Source organism: Hippopotamus amphibius, chromosome 6 (assembly GCF_030028045.1).
Source record: "Hippopotamus amphibius kiboko isolate mHipAmp2 chromosome 6, mHipAmp2.hap2, whole genome shotgun sequence".
Classification (NCBI taxonomy): Eukaryota; Metazoa; Chordata; class Mammalia; order Artiodactyla; family Hippopotamidae; genus Hippopotamus; species Hippopotamus amphibius.
Genome location: NC_080191.1, coordinates 168,021,910 through 168,034,228, shown reverse-complemented (window position 1 = coordinate 168,034,228; position 12,319 = coordinate 168,021,910). Strand labels below are relative to the sequence as shown.

The window sequence follows — 12,319 nt, the reverse complement described above, 5'->3', positions numbered from 1 at the left end:
TTTCTCTATTAGAGCCAAGCACAGAAACTTATCAAAAACATATGTCTGGTGTTAATCATCTGGACTCAGGCTCCACTTGGGAGTCTAACTAGCTGTTCCTTGGCAGAAGGAATCTGTTGACCTTCTCAGCTTGCTTGAAGAGGGTGCAGAGAGGCATTTCAAACTTTGAGATGCTGGTACAGAAAATGTCTAGCTGCACCTAGAGATTGACCAATTAAAGGAAGACTCCAACACTTGCAGGAGGGAGGCTGCAGCTATGAAAACTGTTTTTACTTGGATGCTGGGGAGCTACCCCAGGGCAGTAAGTAGTGCTGCAGGAGCCACCCATAAATGTGCAGGGGGCGATAGTACTGGATTGATTAACTTCATGAATTCAGCCCTGTTTCACCTTCCTTAGAAGGAGCCAGTATGAGAACCAGGAATGAATTACCCAACGGCAACTCAGGTTTTGAAATCCTTTAAGAGATTGACTATAAACTGATCAGGGAAGCCATGTCAGATAGGTTCTCACAAATGAAAAGGAATTTAGTTCAGGGAGGGTTGGTAAAAGGTTTCATGGTTTTTTTCAAATGTTCTTTTAATAACAAAAGAGCCAATTCTTGAATTCTCAGGTTACATGTAAATCAAAGTGTGCCTTTCTTTGTTACATATTCTGAAACAATCAGTTATAAGACACAAGAGCCTTCACTCTTTTTTATCTTTTATTATATTTTCTCAAATAAACTTCCCCAAAGGAAGATATTTTAAGAGCATTTTCAAACATCTTTGGCATCACATAAAAAAAAAATCTCGTGTAAAAAACGAAATGTCATCTCAACTTTTATAATACAAAGGCGCAATCCAATATGAACATATAAAATATATACAAATATAGTGCATGGTCAAGTCACTTAATGCAGCTCTCTACAAAAAAGGAACTTTAGGAACTGAAAAAACCAAAGGAACCACGGCATCGCCAGCGTCCTCCCTTCTCTCCCAGCGTCCAAGTTCCCGTGGAGTGGTGGCGTGTCCCGAGGGCAGAGAGGCGGGTGGGGCATTCGGGGGGAGGGGTGGCCCGAGCCCCTCAGTTCCGCCACGGCCGCCACATGGAGTCCGCCGTGAGCGAGGGGCCGCTGGAAGGCGACACGGCGTTGGGGCCCACGGAGGTCGCGCCGCTGCCGGTGTAGACGGGGATGACCGGGCCGCCGTGCGCGAAGGCCCCGCTGGGGATGAGGAAGGCGAACTGGCCGTCGGGAGCCGGCACCACCTGGAAGCCGCCGAAGGCCTTGGCCGCCTCGCCGGCCGGGCTGCCCAGCTTGCAGGGCGCGCCGCCGGGAGGGGGCGCCGCGCCCCCGGGGATGGGCACGAGCGGCGGCGGCGGCGCGAAGGGCGCGTGCTGCGGGCCGCCGGGGCCCGGCGCGGGCGGCGGGGGCGGCGGCGGCGGCGGCGCCTGCAGGGCGGGGTGCGGCTGCCCCGGGTAGGTCATGGCGTTGATCTGGGTCATGCAGCCGGCCAGGTGGCCGAGGAGCCGCGTGCGCACCTCGGTGTTGACGCCCTCGCACGTGGACAGGAAGCGGGTCACCTCGTTCATGCACTCGCTGAAGCCGGCGCGGTACTTGCCCAGCACGCTGGGGTCGGTGCTGAGCGCGGCTGCGGGCCAGAAGCAGACGGACGGGCGCGTCAGCGCGCGGCCCCCGCGCCCCCGCCTGGGAGGTCCCCGCGGCGCGCCGCCCAGGCCGCCCGCCCGCCCGCAGAGCGGCCTCTGGCTGCCGCGCTGGGTTTAGAAACCGCCCCCCCCCCCCCCCCGCCTCTCCACACCAGCTGGGCGACCCGGCCCGAGCCGCTCCCTGCGCACGCCCCGTCGCTCCGCTCGAACCCGTGTCCGGCCTCAGCTGCGCCTCCTCCCCACCCCCCGCGCGAGGCGCCCGTGCCCCCGCTCTCCACCCCACCCCAGGCCTCGTGTCCCCCCCTCCGTGGCGGGGAAGGGCGGCGCGCTCCGCCAGGGGACCGCGGGCTGCACGCAGCGCGCACCCCGCCACAGGTCCCAGTCCTGTCGCACCCCCCCCCCCGCTCCCCCCCGCCGCAAGCCGTCTCCCTCCCTTTCCGGAGCAGCCACAACTTGGAGCTGTGGCTATAAATAAGCCCCGGACCGTGGGAACGCAGGAGTGAGCCAAGGCAGTAAAATGCAGCTGAATGCCTCTCACAACCGCGGGCGGAAGTCTGGAAGGCATCACCGCGGGCCGAGAGGGGCGCGCGCGGAGGGGGACGCGGCCGGCCGCCCTCACCCGTCATCTGCGCCCGCTGCAGGTTCCGGAGGTGCTTCACTGTCATTTCCAGAATGTCCGCCTTCTCCAGCTTGGAATGCCGCGAGCTCTGCACAGAGGAGGAGGCCGGGGAGGGACGTGAGCGCCCCGCCAGCGGCCTCACGGGGCTGGGGGGGGGGTCTTCCCCCGGGCCGCGGCGGCGACATCCCTCGACCCCGGCCAGACGGGGCCTGGCCCTCCCCGCCTCAAGAGAAGGCAGTGCAGGCGGGGAAGATCCTATTGCAAGGGGGTTTCATTCTTAATGCCCGAGAAATAGTATTTCATTTTTTTTTATTTAAAAAGAAAAAAAAAAAACAGAATTAACCACTTACATCTTTTTTAAGAGCATCCAAAATCAGTGTTTTCAGCTGGCTCAGGCTTTCATTTATTCTTGCTCTCCGTCTTTTCTCCATGATAGGCTTTGATGACTGTAAAAAGTTAAAAGAAAAAAAAGAGAGAGAGAAAGAGAGAGAGCGCTGAGTTCCCATGGGACCTGCCATTTCACCCCGCGATTTTAAGGGAGAAAGGAGCCCCCAACCCCGACTTAATTTATTGGGGCTGCAGAAATACAGGTCCTGCCCTTACCTTTCTGTGCTCAGATGCTGTCTTTGGTTTATCCGGTGTCGTGTTGACACTGGCTGGGGTAGCAGCCACCGGGGACGAGGAATTTTTCTCCATTATATCAGCTGGCATTTTCTTTTTTTTTTTTTTAAGTCCCTAGAGAATTTTATTTTTGGAGTTCTTCACACAAAAAATTGTTTTGTTTGTGTCCTTTTACTTGAGACTTTCGCAAAACTGCTGAGCAAGTGCTGAGGGTTTATTATAGCATCTTATGGCTACTTGGTGATCGGTAGCGCAATTCCAGGACCAAGGAGAGAGGTGGGCGGGGGATCCCGCTGTTATCAGCAGCAGCTCCGGATCCTGTGTGATCCCCGGGCCCTGGCGGCCTCTATATATATCTGGGACTGCACGCGAACGGCTCGTGTGAAACTTCCCAAACTTTCTTTCCCACAGTAACTTTCAGCCAATGGGAGGAGGAGACACGCGGCACCGCTCGTGGGCCGCGCCCCGCCATTGGCCGCCGGGCACAAGGCCTGGTGGCCAATGGCGCGCGCCTGAGCCCGGGGCACCGGAGGCTACAACGTCAATCAAAAGGATTTTAACCCTTTGCTACTCTCCCGGCCGGGCTCTGCTCTAGAGAGGATTTTTCCTCTTTGGGTTTGCTCTCGTCTGGTTTATTTCTTTGGGGGCTTGGGTCTTTGCTCCTTATTTCTGTTCATTAACACAGCTGCTTTGACGCGAAGAGGAAGTTCATCTGAAAGATGTTTCTAGAAAGGTTTGGAAGGACAGGGATAAAAGGTTACAATTGCAGTGGGTTCGAAGAGGGGAATGCATGCAAGGGTGTGAGTTACAAAAACATCTAAGTGATCTCCCGCTCAGACTCCGCAGATTCGGGGGAGGGGGGGGGGTAAAAGACGACCGCGCAGAAAAAGGACCAAAAAAATTCCTTTCTGCAGGCAGAAAAGGGAAAAGTGCCTCCATCTTACTTTTGCAGGTTCCCAGAGCAAGGTGGTTTATGAGCCCCGCCCTCCGCCCCCACCCCCGCTCCCCCCACCCCGGCCAGCCCCTCACCTCTCTTCTGGAGCGGGGGCCTTGGACCCCGCGCTTCCCCAGGAAACAATCACAATAATTTCCAACTGAGCAGAAAGGAAGTGGCATTTCAAATGAAAGATGAACAAGGGGGGCTTTGATGGCGATGCCCGGGGACGCGCGCCCCTCCCCCCGCCGGCTCCCTCCTCCCCGTGCCGCCGGCGGCGGGGGCCCTTTAAGAGCTCCGCCAGCCGGGCCGCGGTCTGACATCGGCCGGCCGGCGAGGGCGCGCCTGGAGCCGGAGCACGTGCCAGGATGTTTTATTGCCGCCGCGGCTGCGGCCGGGCCGGGAGGATGTGTGCGTGCGTGTGTGAGTGTGTGCGCGCGCCCCGGGGGCGGGGGGCGGCGGGCGGCGGGCGGCGGCGGGGGCTGGTCCCGGTCCCCGGGAGAAGCCCAGAAGGTAAATAGCAGCTGCTGTGCTCGAGCCTGGGAAAACCCCGCCCCCCGCGCCTGGCCGGGGCTCATTGGCGCGCGCTGCGTGGGGGGGGGGGAGCGGGGTGTGTGTGTGTGTGTGTGTCCGGGGCCCCCCTCCTCTGGCCCCCGCCGGGCCAGGAATCCGAGGGGGCGGCGGGGCCGGGAGCCCAGCCCCGTAGCTCGCGGCCCCCCTGCCCCCCCTCCCCCGGGCCAAGGTCAGCCCTTCCGGGCGGGGAGCGCACGCCCTGGGGTGGGGAGCGGGGAGCCGTTCCAGCCCCCCCCCCACCCCGCCCCTGACTTGGGGCCCGAGGTTTTCCCTCCGCCGACGGCCTCGCGAGCCGCCGCCCGTGGGAGGGGCGGGGGCCTGCTCGCTGGCTCCCCGCCCCCGCCCGCCGCCCGCCCTCCCCCCGCGGCGCCCGCCGCGGTCACGAGATGCCTGACCGCACTTAGGAAGCGGCCGGGTCAGCCTCCTGCCTCCGCCGGGCGGCTGCGGTTAGAGCGGCTGCGCGCCGCCCGCCCCCTCCCCGGGCCCAGGGCGGCCGGGCGGCTCCCCCTCGCTGCGCCCGGGAGGCCGCCGGCGGGCGGCCGGGAGGAGGCGGGCGGCGCGGGCGGCTGCGTGCTGCCGGCTGGCCGGGCCGCGCGCCGGGAGGAGCCGCCGCCGCCGGGTGCCACGTGGCGGGCGCCGGGCCGGGAGCGCCGGGGCTCTGGCGGCGGCCTCCCTGGGGGATGCGCCGCGCGGGGCGGGCGCCGCGCGCTGCCCCGGCCGCCGCCGCCGCCGCCGCCACCGCGTCCCGCCCGCCCGGGTCGCCGGCCCCCGCGCCCCCGCCCCTTCCGCCCTGCCCGCCGCCCGGGAGCCCGGCGCGCTGCTCGGGCGGCTCTGGGCAGCCCGGGGGCCGAGCGCGTCTTGTTTGATGTCGCCCCCCCCTCCCCCAGCCCATCCCCAGGCTCAGAGGCCGCCGGAGGCCTGGCACGCATTTCTCAGTCACTTCATTCCTCCCTTCCTCTGAGCTCCCCACCGAGAGAATGTTGTAAATGAGTTCACCAGATCTCCTCCCGGTTGAGATCCGGCGGTTCCTGACTCTGGGTGACCTTGGGCAAGCCCCTCTTCCTTTCATCGCAGGACGCATGCTCTGTGCCAGACCCTGTGTTAAACCCTGGGATTACCACGATGAGAGATACAGGGGCAGCCTGCAAGGGGTTTATGGTCAGCTCCGGAGGCGGACACACTCAGATTTTCTGATTGATGGTGGAGCATTGCTGTGTTATTCCTTTCTCTTAGGGCTTGGATGATGGCCCGAGAGAGCAAGAGAACCTAAAAGAAACGCTGAACCACACCTGTATGGGCAACTCTATTGCTGGTCTGTGTGGGGGCTGCGGGGATGGACATGATCGTAACTGCCCTTGGGAAGCCTACAGAGATACTGTACTCTCAAGTGCAGCTGACATCTACCTGTTTCCCCGTGTATTCCTTTGGTAGGTCCTAGGTTCGAGAGAAACAGTTGCGTGTCTACATAGAAGTAAAATGCTATGAAGGTTTAGGATAAGTGAATTACTCATAAATTGGGGTATCCTGGAAAACTTCCTGGAGGAGGTGGCCTGTGCTTTGTATCTTGAAAAACAGGTAGGATTGGGGCATTGGAAATGTGGTGGGTCCTGGGGCTGGGGAGGACGGCAGTACCTATGGCATTGAAAGCCTAGACTTTGGAACTTGAGGTCTTTATTCAGGGAACATGGTCTGGAGCCCAGGGTGTGTGACAGCCAGGAGTGTAAGAAAGTACTGGAGGAGGAGGCTTGAGGCCCTTAAACATCTTGCCAGATGACTTTGGGCTTATCTGTAGACAATGGAGAACGGTGAAATGCTGTTGAGCAGAGAAGGGACATCAGAGTTCTCCTTTAGAAACATGGCTCTGGCAAAAGTGTGGAGAGTGGTTTGCAAGGTTCAGAGGCAAAGGGCCCAGTTAGGAGTTTCAAGCCAGTAAAGGAGGTTCCTAGGTGACAGGTGTTGACTGACACTTACCCGGAAGCACCTGCCTGGAACCAGCTCACCTGGGCGTTGACTGCACATTGTCCCGGGATCCAGGTTCTGCAGAAACCTGCCTACCCTTTACTGCAATGTTCCCCCACAACCTGGAGTCTAACCAAGGAATGATTGTGACTGGGACCGCATTTACCTTCCAAGCCTCGTTTCCATCTTCCAGGACAGCCCTCAGGTCTGCAGCCAAACCTGTACCTCATTGCAGGCTGAGCTTACTCACTCTCGCCCCTCAGGCTACTTGGGATTTTTTTGTGTGTTTTCTTAACACAGTGCAGAGTGGGCTGTGCCCTATCATGTTCTGAAGAAATGATGAACAGTGCCTCCTTTGTTGACCTGCAACCTGGGCCAGTGGGGTAGGACTTTTCTTTCTTATTTTAAACAGATGGAAAAGTGGTGATGACAGAAAATTGTCTGTTGCTTTTGAAAAAAGTGGAGTTTCCCTGTATGTTTGACATCCTGTCGGTGAAAGGTGATGAGCCTGTGAAGTTACCCCGCTTTCTGCCACGCAGACTTTGCAAGCTTCTTAAAATGCTCCTGCTCAGCATCTGACTTTTTAAAAACTGCATAAATACTCTGACCCAGATTCTTCCAAGGAGCAAAAATCTTCCCAGGGAAGCTTGTTAACCCTTTCCAGGTTCCCCTCAAATCTATAAGAACCAGTGACTTCCTCTATTAAACTCTGCTATGACATTGACAGCTGTCTGCTCTTGGGCCCCAATTAACTAGCCGGGCATGCCACCCCCATCCCTTGTAGCCTAAGAGCCTCCCCCCCCCCCCCCCCCCCCGATTCCGTCATCTCCTCAGGATTTGGCACCCTGAAGGTAGGTGGAGAATGTTGAACATAGTCAAGTTACGGTCTCACTGCAGTGCTTCAAACAGCCTCATTGGTCAAATAGTTAATCAACAACTCGTTTATGGCCACTTTAGGAGTGCTTAGACTGGTAGAATGAGCAGATAATTTAAACACACACACACATTTTCAGATAGCGAGACAGGGTCGGTCAGAATTTTGCCATGAATTTGTTTCTGGGCCAAATAAACAAACAAAAAACCAGCCCATGAAACTGCCGGCCCCCCATCCCAAACATTCAAGTAGAAAGGTTCTTTGCAGATGTGCTCAGAGACTGTTTCTCAGCATCCTTATCCTGGGCAGTGAAAATAGCACCAACCAATCCAACCAATGGGACCCTCTCCACACCTTCCCCAACGGGGAACTAAGCTCCTGAACTCAAGAAAAGCCTTTTGGACTTGGAAATCTCTTCTTGGTAAGACACAGGCTTTATTTTTCCGTCTTCCTCGTCCCCTCCCCTGCCAAAGTACAGAGAAAACTGAACCCTGTTCATCAGTGGAGGTCACTTCTTTGATCCCCCTGTGAGACCAGCAAAACTCCAGGAATCTTTCCCACTTCTTCATGCCCAGCAAATACAGTCGGAGGCTCCCCCTTTCTGCTCCGTGAAGGGTGATTTTTCTCCACCTTGTTGCTTCACCTGTTTGCTTTAAATCGTAAAACAAATAATCGCATCTCCTAGTGAGACTCCCCTTTGTCCCTGGGTTTCGGAATGGTTTGCGGGTTTGGTTTAAAGCTAAAGAAAGGAGAAGAAGCGAGAGAAGAAGAAAAAAGGTATTTTGCCTGAGGACTTGAAGCTTTTTTTTCTTCTCCCCTTTTTCCTCCGCTTGACTGACTTTCTCACACTCAGATTCCCTGCAGCCTGCCAGGGACGGGGCCGCTGCCCTGCCAAGAGCTATCCTGGGAGGGCCATTGAGAGAGCTTTGAGTAAGTACACACTGGGCGGATTTTCCCCTCCCCTCCGTACCTGCTCCGCACCTGTACAGGGAGCAGTCCCACACCTATCACCTGATCGCAGCCCTTTCAGAGACCGTGAGAAAAATAAAGCCCAGGATACAAGAGATATGTGTCTCTGCAGGGCTGCAGCCGGCTCCCCGCAGTCCGAGTGCCCAGAGACAGCACATTCCTGGCCGGGTGTGCACTCGTGTTTGCCTGTGCTCGTGCGGGGTGGGGGCACCGGGAAGAGGCGTGAAGCCAGGCATCGCCTGCGTACTGTAATGACTGCCTCGCTGCTTCTGTCTTCTGGCATCTACCAGACTGGTAGGGTTGTGATCCTTTACTAGAATCATGATTATGGCCCTTCTAGATAAGAGTCCGCATATGCTCATCACAGCAGGATTCACCTCCGGGATTTCTGACCTTAAGATTCACGGATAAACCCCCAGGGAGTCTATGAAGCCCCTGAAATGGAATTCAAAATTATGTCTCTCCATGCATACTTAGCAGGAACTTAATAAATACTTTTTGAACGAATAAACAAATGCGTCATTTTTTTTTTTTCCCGAGGAGAGGGTCCATAGCTTTTAGCAGAATCTCAAAGCTTTTCGTGACCCAGAAAGGTCGAGGAAGCTGATCCAGGCATTCTCCAATTACAAGTGGGTCCTCTAAGGCCCAGAGAGGTCCAGGGACTGGCTCAAACAATATAGGGCCAGAGCGGGGGCCGTAAGCCAGCCCAGAGCCCTATCCGCCACATCAGTGATGTGGGCTTTGGGAAATTGAAGGTGGGGTTTACAGAGTTGTGATCGCCGCCAGAATTTCGATTTAAAATAGACACTTTAATAAAGATACTTTGAATTTCCAGAACTTTTTTTTTCTTAACTTTGAGGCACTGGGGCTCCTCTGCACCCAGCATTTGGATGGAGAACGGGATAGGCAAGAAAGCCAAGTGTCTACCCATAGAAGAGGATTCAGGAATGTTTGCAGCGAGAGTCCTGGTTGCCATGCAGAGGCATTCAAAGTGACCGCAACTCTGCATTCCATCTGTGATAAAAATAAGTTGCTACTTCTGAACAAAACTGCCTAGTTGGTTTCTGGCCAAGCTGGGACCTCAAACTGCAAATTGGGGGTGAAGGTGGAAAAACAGAAGCTTTCAGCATTGGCTTATAGCCGCCTATAGTGCTTTCTGTCCCTCCCCCCCCCCCCCTTGGAAAACTTGACCACAGCCAGTGGGACCAAGGGAATGTGCGCTTTTCTAATGGGCCCTGAAAGGGGATGGTTGCCAGGAAAGCCTTTCCCAGGGGGGCGGGCGCAGGGCACTGGGAGCAGCTTAACTCCCACATTTGGCCCAGCTACAGCAGCCGTGGGGACAGGCTCTAAATGTGCTCTCAGCTGACCTTTTACCCTCTGAGCAGGGCTGCAGTGAGGCAAGCCTGCAAACCCAGCAGTGAAGGCAGGCATTCCCGAGGGACCGCACGGGTGCTAACTGATACCCTTGTGTGTGAAATCCTCAGCACTGCACAGGGGCTGGTGCCTGCGGGAGGCCTCTGGAATGCTCAGGAAGGTGGGGCGAGGTCTTCGCCCCTTTAAACCCAGGACATGCATTTGTTGGGCTTGCTGATAGCTGCTCAAATTGTGACATCAGGTCACATTGCTCAAAAAATCAAAAACGAAAACAACGCAGCTAGCCAGGCGACGCATTCGGATAACACTTAGGGCCAGAAAGTGATACGGGATGAATGTATAAGGCATATTTTTAGTCAAAGTCACTGTCATTGTTACCCTTGCTTGTTTTCCTTAGCTTCTAGAAAAGGGGTGGGGGAGGCAGAGTAAGAGAACTAAGAGGTAGCTGAATGGGTCTGTTCATTGAGTGCATGCAAAAACTGAGCCCAGGAAGAAGTGCTTGGACTAAGGTTTAACATCCTCCCCTGAGAGGGAAGAGAAGGCCAGGATTAGACTCAGGTTTCCCACCCACCAGTCCAGAAACCCACCCCGCTGCGTCTCTATGAGAAGAACGTTTTGATATATCATCTACAGCAAGTGGCTAACATTACCACCAAATACGGGTTTTCTGGTTGAGAACCAGAGCTACCTGCTGGTGTGTGAGTGCGGCAGTGTGACAGAATATGCCCAGCACACAGCTTGGTGAAATGCCAGGCTTGCTGCACCGTGATTCCTTCTTGGATTTACTTACCACCCCTGTGACCTCTAGAAAAGAAGAGATCTTGATTTCTGAGTTCCAGGAGACAGGAAGTCGCTCACAGGGGCCACACAGAATAGCAGAGGGAGAGGTGAGAAAAAGAATGGATTTTTCCAAGTGGTAGAGAAATGGTATTTGCATGTGAGATATATATTTTCCTTTTAGATGTCAGGCTTAGGGAACAAGAAAAGACAGTCCAGGCAGCTGCCACAACTGCCACTTAAGACTGGTGGGTTTTAGCATTTGGGGAGTTTCTGGTCTCTTCCACAGACTTGGAGGGTACCTGTCCTCCCGCCTTGTAGTATTTGGCCGTGGACAGGGCACTTTCTAGTTCATGACAGCATTTTGCCTTCATATATAGCCTTATAATCTAGCCTAGAAGGACTTGGTGGAAGGCCCATGGAGGGAGAGAGAGCAAGGTTTCAAGTGACTAGTTCAGGAGATCATGGGCTGTTGGGGGCACTGGATAGACAAGCTTCCCGGAAAATAGTACCTCTAGAGAAACAGAGCAGGCAGCTTAGAAGCCAGGAAAAAACAGACTTTCCTTTTGCAGCCCGTGGCAGGAATAAGATGTCCAGAAACTGGAACAGAGGGGAGAAGGGAGATGACTGTCAGTTTGGTAGAGACTATCACTAATCTGGAGGACACATCTTGGGTGGGGAGAAAGGAGGAAGGGTACTTTCTTGTGGCGGGAAGCCATGGGGGAGGAGGTGAGGAAAGGAATTCCACTTAGCAAGAAGATGACTGAGCAGGTTCCGGAAAGCACATGGAAAGGTGATGGCTGTAGTTTTCACTGGGCTGAGGCTGAGCTGCTTAGTTCAACATCTGGTACCATCGGAGAGGCTTCCTCGAAAATCTCAGGAAGGGAGACCTGGTCTGTGACTGAGGGCCCTTGTAGAACTCTGGAAGCCACATCACTTTTCCTCACCAGATATTTGTTCTATGCTATTTGTATTGCCGTAGGCATAACATAAGAGCCTACAGACTGGAAAAAGTGGTGGGATTGTTTGGGGGTGATGACAGGGAGCAGGGCACCGCGGAGAATACATCCTGCTCTCTAGCCAGTCTGAGGGCGGTGGTCCTGGAGAGGAGGTGGTGGGGTGACTCAGAACAGAAGGGCAGGCAAGCACGTCGAATGCTTTCCACGCCAGGGAAAGGACCACGGACCCAGGGTTCACCTCCAGTTCCCTGACTGTGTGGGCAACTGTCCATGTACTGCAGTGCATTCTGGGTCCCCTCAGCCCAGCTCTCAGGGACATGTGATGGGGCGTGGGGGAGAGAAAGCTCTCCTTGTGCAGGGTTGGGCTCCCACAGGCCCCTTGACTGAAATCTGAGAGAAGCCTGGAGGGCATGAGTGGTGGCACCCCCTGCCTGACGGATGGAGATCTCCTGATAAAGTTCCTGAGCGTGGCTGTCACCTGGAGCAGGTTGCCAAGCTGTGCGGGTCTCATCCACGGATCCAACTGTGGCCTTTATCTCACCAGGCTCCCGCAGTCACAGAGGCACCTGGTACTCACATTCAAGTATTCGAACTCCTTGTCTGGGGGGGCTCTTCAGCTCTCTACACCCTCCTCACCTACCCTCAAAGTCCCGGCACCTGGGGCAGACCTAGCCTTGGTGTCTGGAATTCCAAGTCATCCGGACGGAGGGTGGAGTCCAGCTTGCCTTCTTTGTGTGGAGTGAACCTGTGTGGATGGTAGTCAGACAGTCTGGTCAGGGGTTAAAACCATCCAATCTGCAATTGCCTGTTAACATCATTCAGGTCAGTGACTATTTGTTGAGCACCTACTATGTGGAGGGCAAAACTACATGTCTGTTTAGACAATTACCTCTGTCCCTGCCTGCTATTCAAATGCTATTCGTCTGTGCAAAAGGGTGACATCCCAGGTTTATATTATAAAAATTGTCCCTTTTCTCTCCACAGTCTTCATTTCTATTGCTTCTCTGATAAAGAC

At 55.6% G+C, this 12,319-nt stretch overlaps 1 protein-coding gene across 2 annotated transcripts; it reads right to left on the bottom strand.

Moving 5' to 3' along the window:
• Window positions 1-680: 680 nt before the first annotated feature.
• HES1 (hes family bHLH transcription factor 1) lies at window positions 681-3,362 on the bottom strand. Of its 2 annotated transcripts, XM_057740144.1 has the most exons (4): window positions 2,868-3,362; window positions 2,615-2,710; window positions 2,265-2,352; window positions 681-1,629 (listed from the first exon to the last, which is right to left on the bottom strand). In XM_057740144.1, the coding sequence occupies exons 1-4, from the start codon at window positions 2,973-2,975 to the stop codon at window positions 1,064-1,066; spliced, it is 858 nt and encodes a 285-aa protein (XP_057596127.1). In that variant the 5' UTR covers window positions 2,976-3,362; the 3' UTR covers window positions 681-1,063. The 2 variants fall into 2 exon arrangements, with proteins under 2 accessions (XP_057596127.1, XP_057596126.1); XM_057740143.1 differs by having other exon boundaries at window positions 1,576-2,352; window positions 2,868-3,263.
• Window positions 3,363-12,319: the final 8,957 nt, after the last annotated feature.

What these genes read in the sequence shown, in the direction of transcription:
- HES1 (XM_057740143.1), bottom strand. Translation starts at nt 2,975, where the DNA reads ATGCCAGCTGATATAATGGAGAAAAATTCCTCGTCCCCGGTGGCTGCT. An exon ending in CAGCATCTGAGCACAGAAAG is followed by an intron (nt 2,711 to 2,867) that starts GTAAGGGCAGGA and finishes AACTTTTTACAG; the next exon opens with TCATCAAAGCCTATCATGGA. An exon ending in TGGATGCTCTTAAAAAAGAT is followed by an intron (nt 2,353 to 2,614) that starts GTAAGTGGTTAA and finishes TCCTCTGTGCAG; the next exon opens with AGCTCGCGGCATTCCAAGCT.